Source organism: Oncorhynchus clarkii, chromosome 24, assembly GCF_045791955.1.
Source record: "Oncorhynchus clarkii lewisi isolate Uvic-CL-2024 chromosome 24, UVic_Ocla_1.0, whole genome shotgun sequence".
Classification (NCBI taxonomy): domain Eukaryota; kingdom Metazoa; phylum Chordata; class Actinopteri; order Salmoniformes; family Salmonidae; genus Oncorhynchus; species Oncorhynchus clarkii.
The window spans coordinates 9,103,614-9,119,801 of record NC_092170.1 but is presented as its reverse complement, the minus strand read 5'-3'; the positions used below and the strand labels follow the sequence as shown (position 1 = coordinate 9,119,801).

The window sequence follows — 16,188 nt, the reverse complement described above, 5'->3', positions numbered from 1 at the left end:
GCAGCTCCTTGCAGACTGGCAGCTCCTTGCAAACTGGCAGCTCCTTGCAAACTGGCAGCTCCTTGCAAACTGGCAGCTCCTTGCAAACTGGCAGCTCCTTGCAAACTGGCAGTTCTGAACAGGCGGGAGACTCCGGCAGCGCTGTAGAGAAGGAAGGCTCTAACAGCGCTAAACAGGCGGGAGACTCCGACAGCGCTGAAAAGGAGGAAGGCTCTGGCAGCGCTGGACAGGCGAGGCGCACTGTAGGCCTGATGCGTGGTGCTGGCACTGGTGGTACTGGGCCGAGGACACGCACAGGAAGCCTGGTGCGGGGAGCTGCTACCGGAGGGCTGGGGTGTGGAGGTGGTACTGGAAAGACCGGACCGTGCAGGCGCACTGGAGCTCTTGAACACCGAGCCTGCCCAACCTTACCTGGTTGAATGCTCACGGTCGCCCTGCCAGTGCGGCGAGGTGGAATAGCCCGCACTGGGCTATGCAGGCGAACCGGAGACACCGAGCGCAAGGCTGGTGCCATGTAAGCCGGCCCAAGGAGACGCACTGGGGACCAGCTGCGTAGAGCCGGCTTCATGGCATTAGGCTCGACGCTCAATCTAGCCCGGCCGACACGCGGAGCTGGAATATACCGCACCGGGCTATGCACCCGCACTGGAGACACCGTGCGCACCACTGCATAACACGGTGCCTGTCCGGTCTCTCTAGCCCCCCGGTAAGCACAGGGAGTCTGCCCAGGTTTCCTACCTGGCGTAGCCATACTCCCTGTTAGCCCCCCCCAAGAAATTTTTGGGGCTGCCTCTCAGGCTTCCATCCGCTACGTCGTGCTGCCTCCTCATATCTGCGCCTCTCAGCTTTCGCCGCCTCCAGTTCTTCCTTGGGGCGGCGATATTCTCCAGGCTGAGCCCAGGGTCCTTTACCGTCCAGTTCCTCCTCCCATGTCCATTTCTCCAGGTGGTGCAGCCTCTCCCACTGCAGCTGCTCCTGCTGCTGCTGCCTCTGTTCCTTCTCCTGCTGCACCTTGGTGTGGCTACACTCCCCTGGTTTAGCCCAGGGTCCTCTCCCGTCGAGGATTTCCTCCCATGTCCAGAAATCCTTACTATGTATCTCCTCTTTTCGCTGCTGTTGCTGCCTGTTGACACGCTGCTTGGTCCGTTGGTGGTGGGTGATTCTGTAACGGTTTTCTATATGAGAAGGAGGGTCGGACCAAAATGCAGCGTGTCGATTGCGATCCATGTTTTAATAAACAACCGTAAAACACGAATCAATACAAACACTACAAAATAAAGAACGTAAAGAACGTAACGAAAACCTAAACAGCCTATCTGGTGAAAACACATAGACAGGAACAATCACCCACAAACACACAGTGAAACCCAGGCTACCTAAATATGGTTCCCAATCAGAGACAATGACGAACACCTGCCTCTGATTGAGAACCATATCAGGCCGAACATAGAACTGGACAAACTAGACATGTAACATAGAATGCCCACTCAGATCACACCCTGACCAACCAAAACATAGAAACATACAAAGTAAACTATGGTCAGGGTGTGACAGGGGCCCTGGTCCAATATGTTCTATTCCTTATATAGCCATTCTGTCTCAGCTCTTCAAAGTGGACAGTCTAAACACTGCCTGCTAATATTGGAGTCATGAGTTTTGCATGTGTTTTGCTACCACAGAGGGGCTAATGTTAATTCATGCCACTGTGGCTGTGGCTGCTTTGACTTGTTAAAAGTATATTTTCTGTCACACACCTGTAAGTCACTGTACCGTTTTTGTTCCTCCATCCCCAAGCCCCCTACATCGAGTCTGAGATGAAGGAATGTGGTCCACAAAAGGAGTTGCGATGTGTAAAACATTAGCATCTGTAATTTACCCCTGAAAAAAAATCCTATTTTGCCCTTCAAGTGTGTGGGTTGTGTTCTGACAGTTGATGTAGCTGGTGTCACTGGGGCTAATCACTATCCCTCTCCTTGTGTCTTTCCACTGTCATCAAGCAGTAATGATAGACATTTCAGAAAATTCGACATCTACTCTGTCTGCACGGCTTCCCAGGCAACCACCGCAGCAGGAGCAATGTGATACAAAACCAGCTTTCCATAAAGGTTAAGAAGGGGGATTTGATGTGAAGCCTGTGAAGACAAACCCAACTGTACTGTAAGTCATAGTTATTATCAATTGATCATTAAAAGGCACACAAACTTTTCCAAATACAAACATAGAAAAGTTCAACAAAATAGTGCACAACCAAATACTGCATATTTCAAATTGAGTACTTCGGAAATACCGTAAAACACATTGTAAAATCACTACATCAATGAATTGATAGCGTCAAAAGGAAATTAAATTCACTATCCACTTCAAATGTTTTTCTTCCCCCTTTTCAAAAACATTACAGGCTGCGTAGACAGGCTCCTGGATCCCCTCTTCAGTGAGGTGACCCTTGACCCACAACTGTATGTGGGGAAGCTGCGCGAGCTGTCCATCCCAGGACCCCTGTTTGCCCAGTGTGAGACGCCTGACAAGGAGGAGGCTATAGCTGGATTTGTCTCCCACTTCAATCTTGGGGGATGACTGAAGCCAAGTGGTTGACTGAAGGCTGTTTGATTGGAGCGGGGGTACATGGGTCCTCCTCCTCTCCCGCTTCCCTCTCCATCAATCTCTGTAGTTGGTTGATTTCCCTAAAGCCTAACGCCTGGATCACACCGGCAGCTTAAATGCGCAAAATGGAACGCAGCATCATCTGGATAAGTGTGCAACAAAATAAAAACATTCCCCTTCTGCTACCGTTTCTGTCAAGCCGTCTACGCGGACAGTTTGACGTATTCGTTCGATAGATCCAACGTATGCACCACACAGAACGCACTGCAACTGAATGTACTTCTGGTGCATCAAAACGCAATGACGCTGTCAGTGTGATCAAGGCGTAAGTAATCCACTTTTACGTGATCTGACATGACATTTTGTTACTTTGCATAGTTTTTTTTTTCAAGCATTCGGATGGGACATGAGTGTTACAATCTGTAAGAATCAATGGGTCCTGCACACTGTAGGGTGGCCGGGGGCCTATATCAGGCTTACGGCTCTAATTATTATTATTTTTAAATTTAAAATGATGTCTCACCATTATTTATCACCTAGGCTATGCTTGCCTATTGTAAATGATCAAATAAATGTCTGATCAATACATAAAACTCTGAACAAATTGCCATTTATAATGCTAATGCAGAGGCACCAATAAATTGTCCAGTACACTTATTGTATGTTGTTTTCATGTATACTGAACAAAAATATAAACCCCAAATTGTTGCATGTTGCGTATTCCCTGTCATGTGAAATCCATAGACTGGGGCCTAAATGAATTTATTTCAATTGACTGATTACCTCATATGAGTCAATTTAAATTATTTTCTCATATTATCAGTCAATTGAAATGGATTTCACATGACTGGGAATACAGATATGCATCTGTTGGTCACATTTACCTTTAAAAAAAAAAGTAGGGGAGTGGATCAGAAAACCAGTCAGTATCTGGTGTGACCATTTGCCTCATATAGCAAGACACATGTCCTTTGCATCGAGTTGATCGGACTGTTGATTGTGGCCTGTGGAATGTTGTCCCACTCCTCTTCAATGGCTGTGGGAAGTTGCTGAATATTGACGGAAACTGGAACACACTGTCGTACATGTCGATCCAGAGCATCCCAAACATGCTTAATGGTTCTGGTGAGTATGCAGGTCATGGACGAACTGGGATATTTTCAGCTTCCAGAAATTGTGTACAGATTCTTGCGAAATGGGGCCATGCGTTGTCATGCTGAAACATGAGGTGATCGCGGCTGATGAATGGCACGACAATGGGCCTCAGGGTCTCGTAAAGGTATCTCTGTGCATTCAAATTGCCATCGGTAAAATGCAATTGTGTCCACTGTCCGTAGCTTATGCCTGCCCATACCATAACCCCACCGCCACCATGGGGTACTCTGTTCACAACTTTGACATCAGCAAATCGCCCACACGACACCATACTTGTGGTCTGAGGTTGTGAGGCCGGTTGGACGTAATGCCAAATTCTCTAAAACGACGTTGGAGGCGGCTTATGGTAGAAAAAGGTACATTCAATTATCTGGCAACAGCTCTGGTGGACATTCATGTAGTCAGCATGCCAATTGCACGCTCCCTCAACACTTGAGACATCTGTGGCATTGTGTTGTGTGACAAAACTTAATATTTTAGAGTGGCCTTTTATTGTCCCCAGCACAAGGTACACCTGTGTAATGATTTAATCAGCTTCTTGACATGCCACACCTGTCAGGTGGATGGATTATCTTGGCAAATGAGAAATGCTCACTAACAGGGATGCAAACAAATGTGTGCATGAAGTTTTAAAGAAATAAGCTTTTTGTGCATGTGGAACATTTCTGGGATATTTTATTTCAGCTCATGAAACATGGGACCAACACTTTACATATTACATTTATATTTTAGTTCAGTGTAGTAACAAAACAATAGAAATGCAATTGTGTATTACTGCTGTTTGTCTGATATCCAACACGTGATCAGCTCGTTGACCATGAGAGTATTTTGCAGAGAACATGGGTTGAGGCAAACTACTTAGTCAATTGTTTCCCTTTGTTGGTTATTGGGGTCAGTTAGGATGGGGCCTGAGAGGAAAGATAATCAGATAGGGATAGCCAGGCCCTACCTACGCACTAAAAAGGCCCATGCATGCACAGTAAAACAACACAGCATCACATTTCAAATTATACCTGGTTTGGATGCACTTGAACATAATTAGAAAAAGTGTTCATTTCCAACGATGTTGGGTAGCACTGCAATGGCACCCCTAAATTAGGTTATTACCGTAATTGCGTCGCAACAGGGTCCCCACAAACGGGTTATTATAGGCGATTTGGTGACGCGCCTCTCACAGCTGCGGAGGAATGGAGAGGGGGAGTCATGGAGTCGATCCTTTCGGTTTCTATTACGATGAACAGGCAAGTGAAACTCCGACTTTATTCACAACCTATACTTCCCATAGCTCCGTGAAATCAGCGACATTAACGGGTCCAAATCGCGCGATTAGCTTCAAAATAAAAGTCTTATTTTGAACACAATATCACAAATTGTAGGTAGACTATATTTGACCTGTTTCGCAATGCAGAGCTTGAAATATTTTCAAAAAGCAGACATTGAATATCACTTTGAGCATGTTTAGGTTATGAATTCAATGTTGGATGGTATATCAATACAGAGGAAGGAAACCGCTCACTATTTTGCAACAAGGCACTAAAGTAATATTGCAAAAAAATATTTCAAAGCAATAAATGTTTTTCCTGAATACAAAGTGTTATATTACTGAGTAACTACCACATTTTCAAACGTAGTGGTGGCAGCATCATGTTTTGGGTAAGCTTGTAATCATTAAGGACTGGGGAGTTTTTCAGGATAAAAAAAAAGAAACGGAGACCTCCCGAGTGGCGCAGCAGTCTAAGGCACTGCATCGCAGTGTTGCGGCGTCACTACAGCCTGGGGTTTGATCCCAGGCTGTGTCATTACCGGCCGTGGCCGGGAGTCCCATAGTGCAGCACACAATTGGCTCAGCATCGTCCGGGTTAGGAGAGGGTTTGGCCCGGGGGACTTTACTTGGCTCATCGTGCTCTAGCAATTTATTGTGGTGGGCAGGGTGCCTGAAGGCTGACTTTGGTGGTCAGTTGAATGCCGTTTCCTCCGACACATTGGTGCGGCTGGCTTCCGGGTTAAGCGAGCGGGTGTTAAGAACCGCAGTTTGGCGGGTCATGTTTCGGAGGACGCATGACCCGACCTTCACCTCTCCCGAGCCCGTTGGGGAGTTGCAGCGATGAGACAAGTTCGTAATCATAAAATTGGTGAAAAAAATATTTTTAAAAACAGAATGGAGTAAAATCCTAGAGGAAAACCTGGTTCAGTCTGCTTTCACCAGACACTGGGAGATGAATTCACCTTTGAACAGAACAAAGCCTTGTCTGGCAGCGAAACAGTTAATTCAGCTTCATTTACTGCCTTTTTGAAAAACATATGTGGTTCCTGACAATTTAGATATACAAACTATGGCATAAGGGAACGACAAGCGGATAAGAGGCAAACCGTCATTTTGATTAAGACATTAATGAGCCAGTTAGGATGGACGTCAATATAACTATTGGTTCAGCACTTTTGAAATGTACAGCGACAGATTTCCGAACATGGGCCGTTCTTACATTGTTCTCCCTGTACACCAAGTCAGAACCGTAGGATAAATAGCGGTGCATATAAGCAGACAATGAAAGCTCTTACAATATTCAATGATTACATTTCTCTAAAACAGGCTATATCGTGCACCACAAATTCAGAACAGTAGGCGAAATTAAGAGGGGAAAAGGGACCAAATTACTAGTGTAAGGCACATGGGCTACTAACAGGTTAATACACAACATACACTTAGTATTACTTGCTTAGCTACAGTATACATACAGTACTGTGCAAAAGTTTTAGGCAGGTGGGAAAAAAATGCTGTAAAGTAAGAATGGTTTCAAAATAAATATTTATCAATTAACTAAATGCAAAGTGAGTGAACAGAAGAAAAATCTACATAAAATCCATATTTTGTGTGACTACTTCAAAACAGCATCAATTCATCTAGGTACACTTGCACAAAGTCAGGGATTTTGTAGGAACATAGTCAGGTGTATGATTAAACAATTATACCAAACAGGTGCTAATGATCATCAATTCAATATGTAGGTTGAAACACAATCATTAACTGAAACATAAACAGCTGTGTTGGAGGAAGAAAACTGGGCGAGGAACAGCCGAACTCAGCTAGCAAGGTGAGGTTGCTGAAGACAGTTTACTGTGAAAAGTCATACCCCATGGCAAGACTGAGCCCAGCAACAAGACACAGGGTAGTTATACTGCATCAGCAAGGTCTCTCCCAGACAGAGATGTCAAGGCAGACAGGGGTTTCCCGATGTGCTGTCCAAGCTCTTTTGAAGAAGCACAAAGAAGCGGGCAACGTTGAGGACCGTAGACACAGTGGTCGGCCAAGGAAACTTACTGCAGCAGATGAAAGACACATTGTGCTTACTTCCCTTCGCAATCGGAAGATGTCCAGCAGTGCCATCAGCTCAGAATTGTCAGAAAACAGTGGGACCCTGGTACACCCATCTAGTGTCCGGAGAAGGCTGGTAAGAAGTGGCCTTCACGGAAGACTTACGGCCAAAAAGCCATACCTCCGATGTGGAAACAAGGCCAATTTTAAATGCATTCCAGGTGACTACCTCATGAAGCTGGTTGAGAGAATGCCAAGACTGTGCAAAGCTGTCATCAAGTCAAAGGCTGGCTATTTGAAGAATCTCAAAAATAAAATATATTTTGATTTGTTTAACACTTTTTTTGGGGGGGGGGGGTTACTACGTGATTCCATATGTTATTTCATAGTTTTGATGTCTTCACTATTATTTTACAATGTAGAAATAGTAAAAATAAAGAATGAGTAGGTGTTATAACACTTTTGACGGTAGTGTATGTTGCATTTGCTATAGGCCTATTGTTAACCTTTTTGTTGATGACACTTTGATATCTTGACAATATGCAGCTGCTTAAAGGGCAAATCCACAGTTGAAACAATAACAAAATGGACACCCACCCCACCTCTGTTTTGGTAAAAAGCTGAGGGATGGGCCTGAAGAAATGTACCCACTCCCAGATACATATGATTCGAACCATGTTATGAGACTATACTATAAACCATCTAGTTTTTCAAAAGTATCTGTAATCTGATTACAATACTTTTGTTGGTAACGTAACGGATTACAGTTACCGTTTACATTTAATGTTTACAAACATTGGAGAAAAACAAGCTTATATTTTGGGTTCTCATGGAGTGTGACAGTTAATATAAGCTCAGGCATTTATAAGTTATATTATATATATACACCCATTGATTCTTGAGGAATATAACTTATAAATGCCTCATGAGTTTATATTAACTGTCACAATTTATAAATCCAAAGATTGGTTGTAACAACTACAGATGGCCCCTTTACGTATATCAAAAGTGTGCGCGTTTGAGCATGTGTCCATTAGGCCTATCGAGAAAAAAAAATGTATCAGCATGAATTATATTGAGCAATAAAAGCCCTATTTGTATTCGATAGCCTGGGATCCGCACTATGCAGCTGTTGCAGGAGCGCATTATTCACTGGCTGTCCACTAGTTTAAAAAACAATGATTGATAGGCAGTTTAAACCTCTTGAATTCAACCATTATTGGGTTCAAATACACATTTAGACTTGTGAACAGCCATCGACAGCAACCACAATCCCTAGGCGCAAATAGCTAAATGAGAGCGCAGCAGTGTGATTCACGTCAATTCGTTATGTAGATATCAATAATACGTGATCTCCGTAGACTACATCACTGCTGTCATCCTTACCTCCAAGCGTTTATTAAAATTGGATAATCTTTGGATGCCGACAGCAGTCGCACCATTGTTCAGACATAACTTGGACTGTAGCCTACAAAAGCCTATTTCTGCTCTTTTCCCTCGATCCATCAAACCCATTTGGTGTACCATAGTGGTCTGATTTGTAGTCAGACTCGCTTAGGTGGAACAAATTTACATGTGCGCCTTTTTTTAATGCTGATTTGAATGTCATTGAGAAAACAGAAGTGTAAAATGTTTTTTTTTTCGCAAACATCCTTTCTGAATTTAAAAGTAATCCTCGAAGTAACCATCTAGTTTTTCAAAAGTATCTGTAATCTGATTACAGTATTTTTGTTGGTAATGTAACGGATTACAGTTACCATTTTTTGGTAATCCGTTACTCCCCAACCCTGCTAACGCGTTAGTTCTATTAGCTATGCTGACTATGACGTTACTTTAGCTAATATCAATTCCTCCATAATTCAATGCAAAAGCAACCAATCGAGCGCATATTATGCGAGAGCTCGCAATGTTGACTAATCCCCGCACTTTTAGCGCATAAAGGGTCCAATCGAAAGCGGGTTCGTAATTTTGATCATTTACTGCATGCACTGTTACGGTGGAAAATGGCCCAATCCAACCACACGTGGACAAAGTTTTTTTCTCCTGGCCTGTCAGTGTATTCACTTGCGAAGATGATGGGTGATTGTTGATGGCAGGCAGTACAATGAATAGAAATCAATCTCATTTGCCAACAAAAATAACGTGCAAAACAATTTCCAAATGTTTTTGAAAACAAGAGAAAGTGGACAATAAACAGTAACTTCGAATCAGCAAAGCATATGAGAATGTCAGAACAGTTCCCACAGCAGCGGCAGATTATCATGATTGAAGTGGTAGCAGGGAAGAAAGAATCAAGGTGAGTGGCGTTTTACTCAGACGTTTAATCCGCGAACATTGGCTTCAGTAGTGTGGGCCGGCACTCTGCTCTCCCCAGTCTGTCTATGGAGAGCGCTGCTCAATGCACTGAGTGCAATTGATCAGTTTTGCCGTTTTTAACTCTCTGAAACTTAATACGGATCACGAAAGCACAATCTTTCTGGATTTAAAATTGTAATACTGTTTTAAAAGTACATATCAACCACAATACACTATTTTTACGTTTTCTGTTGTTTTTTTTAAGTCTCCCTTACGACCCTTTCAGAAAAAAAATCACAATCTCAAGTATTTTGAAGACAATTTATTGGAAAGAAATATCGATCCTCAAATGGAAAGCGATTGATCAGCTTTGAATCTATTCGTTTTTTTTTGAGAGAGTGAGTGGGAATGGGAGGTGCATCTCCTGTTGATGGCAAGCCCCAAGCATGATGGAGAGGAATGTGAGAGTGAATTATGACAGAGCTGTTTGTTCAGGAACATAAGCTAAATTCAACACTTTAGATGTTTCTAATAGTGTTTGTATGATGTATTCTGCTTAAAATCATCCTAAAACTGTGCACATTACTTTTTATTGCTTTATATGAAATGAACGTGAAAAAACCCCATTGCAAAATGTTTCGTAGAATTTCAGAAAAGTTGCCGCAAAATCAAGTATTTTCGGCCGCCACTGTTCGTTCTGAAGGCACTGTAAATGGATCCTAGCCTCCCAAAACTGAAATAAAATCATATAAAAACCAAATCGTTTTTTAAACTAAAACTTTTGATAAAATCTAGTAAAGTGGATCTGAAAACTATCTGAAATTAAACTGATTTCCAAATCAAAGTCGTAAAAATAATAGCAATAAAAACACCTTGGTATGAATTGGCCTTGGGAGGAGAGACCGTGTAAGGAGTTGTGAAGCCCCGGCTAATGTTAATGATTAGTTATTGGAGAAACGAGACCAAGATGAGACTCTGGACAAGGCGGATACGGTATATTAAAGGCCGTTTATTCATGCGTAATGATATTTGGCAAAACGTGCTGCACGGCTCCTATTCGTCCAGCTCTTAGGGAACTATCGGAAGAAGAGAGACCTAAAACATATTTGTGCAGTTCATTTATACATTGAAATGACGTAGGTAGATTCTGGTAGTCCTGGCTCCTGGTAGGTTGTTCGTAGGTGATAGACAGTCCTCTCCAGCCTGGTGTCAGTATCCCATTGGTTCTCGACAGAGTTCTTTGTCTTTGGAGCCCATCCCAAAGGGTTTTGAGTGTGTGTATATTTATGAGTTTTCAGTGTGTTCATCTTATTCCGCCACCCTGGTGGGGGTTTCCCGTGCAGTTAGTATATTGAGAAACAGAGAGATGGGGAAGGTATAACACAGAGTACAAGCCAAAATTGCATGGTTAAGCCCAGGCAGACAACAGTCAGTGAATGCGTCATTACATGTTTTAATATGTTATTACACTAACCAGTACCTCTCAGCCCCAAGTCCTCTGAACTTCCTGACCTTGAACAAGTCCTCCATTTTGACTGTGGGTCGTGTAGTGGTGGATAGTGAGCGCAGAATGTCAGACTGGAGGGCAGAGGGACCCACAGAGAAGACAAAATCATGAGCATGGTTCAGCAGTTACACAAATGTGAGAGTCAGTTTGCAATGCCTGGAGGTGTATGTTGAAACAGCACGTTCCAGTATGTTTGTGTGCGGTGAATGTCTGTGAACATAGTGAGTATGTGTGTGCTGTGAATGTGTGTTTCTCGCCATGCAGACGATGGGCTCCAGCAGCTTGTTGCTAGGCACATCCATCCAGGTCAATTCTATGGTTGGAAAGCACGGTGTAAGAAGGTAATCCACCGTCAATTGACTCTTGGCACAGGATGGCCCTCGCACTTATAGTACCATCACGAACAAAAAAACTTACATCTTAAATCTCCTCAGTAGTAGAGAAAAAATAAACACTATATCATGTGTAAAAGTGACCTTTTTGAAGTGTGTGGCTGACTGTACTTTCCTGACAGGCTGCATGAGGGCATCTCGTACGAGTATGCTAATGAGTATGCTAATGTTGGCCCCAGACTAGCCTTCTGTCTTTTTGGCGAGCGTACGCAGGTCTGCGTCACTCAGGCTGTGAGTCGTGTTGCCCAGGTGCAGCCGGAACATCTGATGTCAATGTGCTTGAAGACGTTATTCCAGATGAAGGAATGGTAGCTCTCTGGGTGATTTCCTAGGAATACTTGCATAGTTTGTTTAGAATGTAAACGCTCGTCAGTGGTGACAGTAAATTTGTGCAGAAAAAAGTATTTTATGCGGTCAATCTATGGTGTGACACTGGATCTTTATTAGGAGAGGTTCTGAGGATACTAAAATGCCCCTCTTGTATGGTGACAACTTCCCCACAGCTTTATTACAGACAGGAAGACTCCTCAGTTTCATCTGCTGTCTGGGTGGCTGGTCTCAGACGATTCCGCATGTGAAGAAGCCGGATGTGGAGGTCCTGAGCTGGTCTGGTTACACGTGGTCTGCGGTTGTGAGGCTGGTTGGACATACTGCCAAATTCTATAAAATGACGGTGGCGGCTTATGGTAGAGAAATGAACATTCAATTCTCTGGAAACTGCTCTGGTGGAAATTCCTCCAGTCAGCATGTAAATTGCACGCTCCCTCAAAACTTGTGGCATTTGTGGTGTCAAAACGGCACATTTTAGTGTCCTTTTATTGTCCCCACCACAAGGTGCACCTGTGTAATGCTGTTTAAATCAGCTTCTTGATATGCCACACCTGTCAGGTGAATGAATTGTCTTGGCAAAGGAGAAATGCTCACTAACAGGGATGCAAACAAATTTGTGAGAGAAATAAGCTTTTTGTGCAAATGGAAAATTTCAGGGATCTTTTATTTCAGCTCATGAAACATGGGACCAACACTTTACATGTCCATTTATATTTTTGTTACGTATATATAGATAATTTTTTCAATAAATGTATGTTTATGTAACTTTAAACAATATTTGTTTTGTGATTTTTAAATCAGAAAAACGTTCTATAACAGCCAAGTAACATTTCGTCAGGTGGACTTTTATTTAGAAAATGTGCCGTATGATCACATGACCTCAATGTCGCTACGTTCACAATGCTATTTCCCATGTCACCAGTTGGGCTTAATGAATTTGGTTTCAATTGCTAGGTTGGGCGTAGCTACTTCTATTTTGGGGTTAGAATTTACAGCTATTCCGCGATGGCAGACGAGGAAGAAGCGAGAACCCGTATCTGTGACCAGTGGTGAGACAATTAAACATTTGAATATTTAAAAAAAGTGTTTTAAAAGTTCAAAACAAACCATCAAAGTAGTGGATATGCTTCAGCATGAATTTGAAGGATATACATCGGCTACTCGTTTTTCTAAAGACAGTTTGTTGAGAGAGTGTTCACTTCATAATAACATACATTGTCAATAATATTGACTGGGCTACCATCATTTCAGGTTGAGGCATTTCAGCCAATACATGGCATGAAATCCTAATCTTTGAAAGTGAAAATGCTTGCACAGACCACAGTAGAGCTGGCCTTGACATTCTCTTCAGCTCTATGTTCAGTTTGTTCAGAACATACATGAAACACACACACACACCACAAAAGTACCACATTTTCATACTTGAGTAAAATTAAAGGTTCCAAGGTAGAAAATGACTCAAGTGACAGTCACTCAGTAAAATACTACTTGAGTAAAAGTTTTGATAGTATTTGGTTTTAAATATACTTAAGTATCAATAGTAAATGTAATTGCTAAAATATAAAGGGAAAGGGGTATACCTAGTCAGTTGTACAACTGAATGCATTCAGCTGAAATGTGTCTTCTGCATTTAACCCAACCCCTCTGAATCAGAGGTGCGGGTGCTGCCTTAATCAACATCTGGGCCTGGGGAACAGTGAATAAAATTTTTTTTTTAAAAATATATATATATATACTCAAGTATAAAAAAGTCAAATTATAAATAGCTTATACCGTATAAAGCAAACTAGACGGCATAATTTTCCTGTTTTTAATTTTATTTACGGCTAGCCAGGGACATGCTCCAACACTCCGACATAATTTACAAATTAAGCATTTGTGTTTACTAAGTCTGCCAGATCAGAGGCAGTAGGGATGACCAGGGATGTTCTGTTGATAAGTGGGTGAATTAGACAATTTTTTTGTCCTGCTAAGCATTCAAAATGTAATGAGTACTTTTGGGTGTCAGGGAAAATGTATGGAGTAAAAAATACATTTTTATTTAGGAATGAAGTGAAAGTAAAAGTTGTCAAATATAAATAGTAAAGTACAGATGCCCAAAACAACTACTTTCAAGTATTTTTACTTAAGTACTTTAAACTACTGCACACACAAGCCTGTGGTCTTGTGGCGCCTCTAACACTTATTCTGTGCTTGTGTTCAACTGTCAGTCACAAGGAGGTGGCTGTGTCCAACTTTGCCTTGCACGAGTCCCACTGCCAGCGGTTCCTATGCCTGTGTCCAGACTGTGATGAGCCGGTTCCCAGAGAGCTATTGGAGCAGCACCATCAGAACCAGCACAGCCAGGTAAACCACTGCTGTAATGAAACCAGGATCACTTCCAAATACTTGAGTAGATGTTGAGGGATCAAGGCCCCCGATTTTTGTATATTTTCAATATATTGTCGCTCTGTCACTCCCACAGGTGAAGTGCACCAAGTGCGACAAAAAGGTGGAGAGTTGCCAGCTCCTGGACCATGAGGTGAGACTATTCAACGGTCACCGGGATTGCCACACACACACACACACACCATGATGATGCCGTTTCAGTAAAAGGAGTTAGTTCCTCTACATGATCGTCATAGTCAAACTGTAATTGATACAGGTGTATAATAACGACTGGTATACAGAATGAATCACCCCCCCCCCCCCCCCCCCCCCCCCTCTCTGTCGGACTAGTGTAAGGCAAGGCTGCAGCGCTGTGAGTTCTGCCCGGTGGAGCTGCCGCTGTCGGCCATGGCGGAGCACAGCTTGGCGTGTGGCAGTCGCACCGAGCGCTGCTCCGACTGCGGACGCTACATCACTCTGCGGGACCAGCCGGAGCATGGTCAGATCTGCCCTGACCTCAATGCTCCCGATAACCCCTCCTCACCATCCTCCAACGGTGAGGCTAACCCCTACAGTTTAAGTTGATTTGCCATATGTAATATTCAACACATTGGAAAATGGGAAATCATAATCACTATAGAGTCAGATGAGATTGATACTCTGGTGTTCAATGTTATGTTATATTCAAACTGTTTTCTGGATGCAGGCAGGCGAACGGCAGTGGTTTGCAGGAGCTGCATGAGGTCCTTCCCATTGAAGGAGATGGCGGAACATCAGGTATGTTCTTATTCAACAGCATGAACCCAAGTCATTGTCGTCAGATCACTCCTCCTCGTTTTGCCCGCTTCCGGTACCTATATTAAGCCTACTTCTGGACAAAAGTATTCTCCATGGAAAGAGGTTAGTGTTTAAATCACTTGTTCCATTCTCTTCCCCCACTGCTAGCTGGAGTGTGACCACACATCAGAGGAGTCTAAAGGTGATGATGATGATGATGAGGAAGATGGCAGCCACAAACAGGAGCAGGCCAGTCCTCGTTTGACCAGTTCTATGAAGTCTACATTGTTCTCAGCCCAAGGCAAGAGGCAGGAGGGGGAAGTTGACCAGATCAGCACCTGTCCCCACTGTCACCTGGCTCTCCCCGTAGTCACACTACGATGGCATGAGGTACGGCTCTGTCCCAAAAACACAGTACCCTTCTGGGTTGGGTCAATTTCACTTCATTCTCCAACCCTGGAATTGACCCAAACCCTGGTCCCCTTTTTTAATAATTTGGAGTGATGAAAAAGTCTTTTTTTTTTTTTTCTCCTTTCAGGTCAAATGTCAGATCCATGTCAACTTGAAATGAGAAACGTGCTCAGAACCTCTGAAGGAACACTCCATGGTGAATTGGCATAGTGGAGGACAAGTTAGTGATGACGTGATTTATTTGAGCAAATTGCAAGTTATTTTTCGCAGAAAATCTGTATTTCAGAGGCAGTTGAGTTATTTCTGGTTGGGTAACAGTAAGAGATGACTTATTACATTAGTCAGGATTCTTCTCTTTACAAGAGGACAAGAAACCTATTTTACCAGTGTTGTATAATTAAGCAATAAGGCCCGAGGAGGTGTGGTAAATGGCCAATATACCACGGCTAAGGGCATATATCACAAACCCATGAGGTTATTAGTGCAGGAAAGATAAATGTTTTGTCATACCTGTGGTGTACATTCTCATATGCCACGGCTGTCAGTCAATCAGCATTCAGGGCTCGAACCACCCAGTTTATAATACATTGTTTACAACAGAAATAGTGTTTTCTCCATTAAAGTTGTACATTTTAATATTGGTTTACAAATGTACATAACTGATTTACCCCCCCAAAAAAATAATTGCTGTAATGCACACACAAGGAGATTATATTTTTTCATAATAGGTCCAAATGCTGTGAGCGTTTTATCTTCTCCTATTGTGATGTCACAAGGTGTCCCTTTGGTTTCACGGTAACAACAATAAAAGCTATGAAGGTTCCAGAGCTTCAGTTTTGGTGTCTAGTCATTTCTAGTTGACAAGTGGGAGACATTGATGGCGACCCAACAGACACACGCATGTGTCCTCTGCTTCTCTGTGGTACAAGTTAACTCCAGAGTCACATAGTATACATTTCAGACGACAGGCTATTCATCTTTACATTTGGTGGATGAATATTGAGAGACGTTAGTGGTTTGGCAACACTTCTTCCCTGTCA

General features: G+C 42.9%; 1 protein-coding gene across 1 annotated transcript; it reads left to right on the top strand.

The window, feature by feature from the left end:
• Positions 1 to 12,492: 12,492 nt before the first annotated feature.
• On the top strand, positions 12,493 to 15,975 carry LOC139383097 (XIAP-associated factor 1-like). The gene is made up of 7 exons (XM_071127407.1): positions 12,493 to 12,642; positions 13,804 to 13,939; positions 14,058 to 14,114; positions 14,312 to 14,516; positions 14,667 to 14,737; positions 14,906 to 15,127; positions 15,276 to 15,975. Exons 1-7 carry the CDS (start codon positions 12,599 to 12,601, stop codon positions 15,306 to 15,308), a joined length of 768 nt encoding a protein of 255 aa, XP_070983508.1. The 5' UTR covers positions 12,493 to 12,598; the 3' UTR covers positions 15,309 to 15,975.
• Positions 15,976 to 16,188: the final 213 nt, after the last annotated feature.

Bases quoted from the DNA above. Each gene is read 5' to 3' on its own strand.
- LOC139383097 (XM_071127407.1), top strand. From the start codon at position 12,599: ATGGCAGACGAGGAAGAAGCGAGAACCCGTATCTGTGACCAGTG. The intron at 14,738-14,905 runs GTATGTTCTTAT...CCCCACTGCTAG, and splicing joins AGGAGATGGCGGAACATCAG to CTGGAGTGTGACCACACATC. The intron at 15,128-15,275 runs GTACGGCTCTGT...TTCTCCTTTCAG, and splicing joins TCACACTACGATGGCATGAG to GTCAAATGTCAGATCCATGT.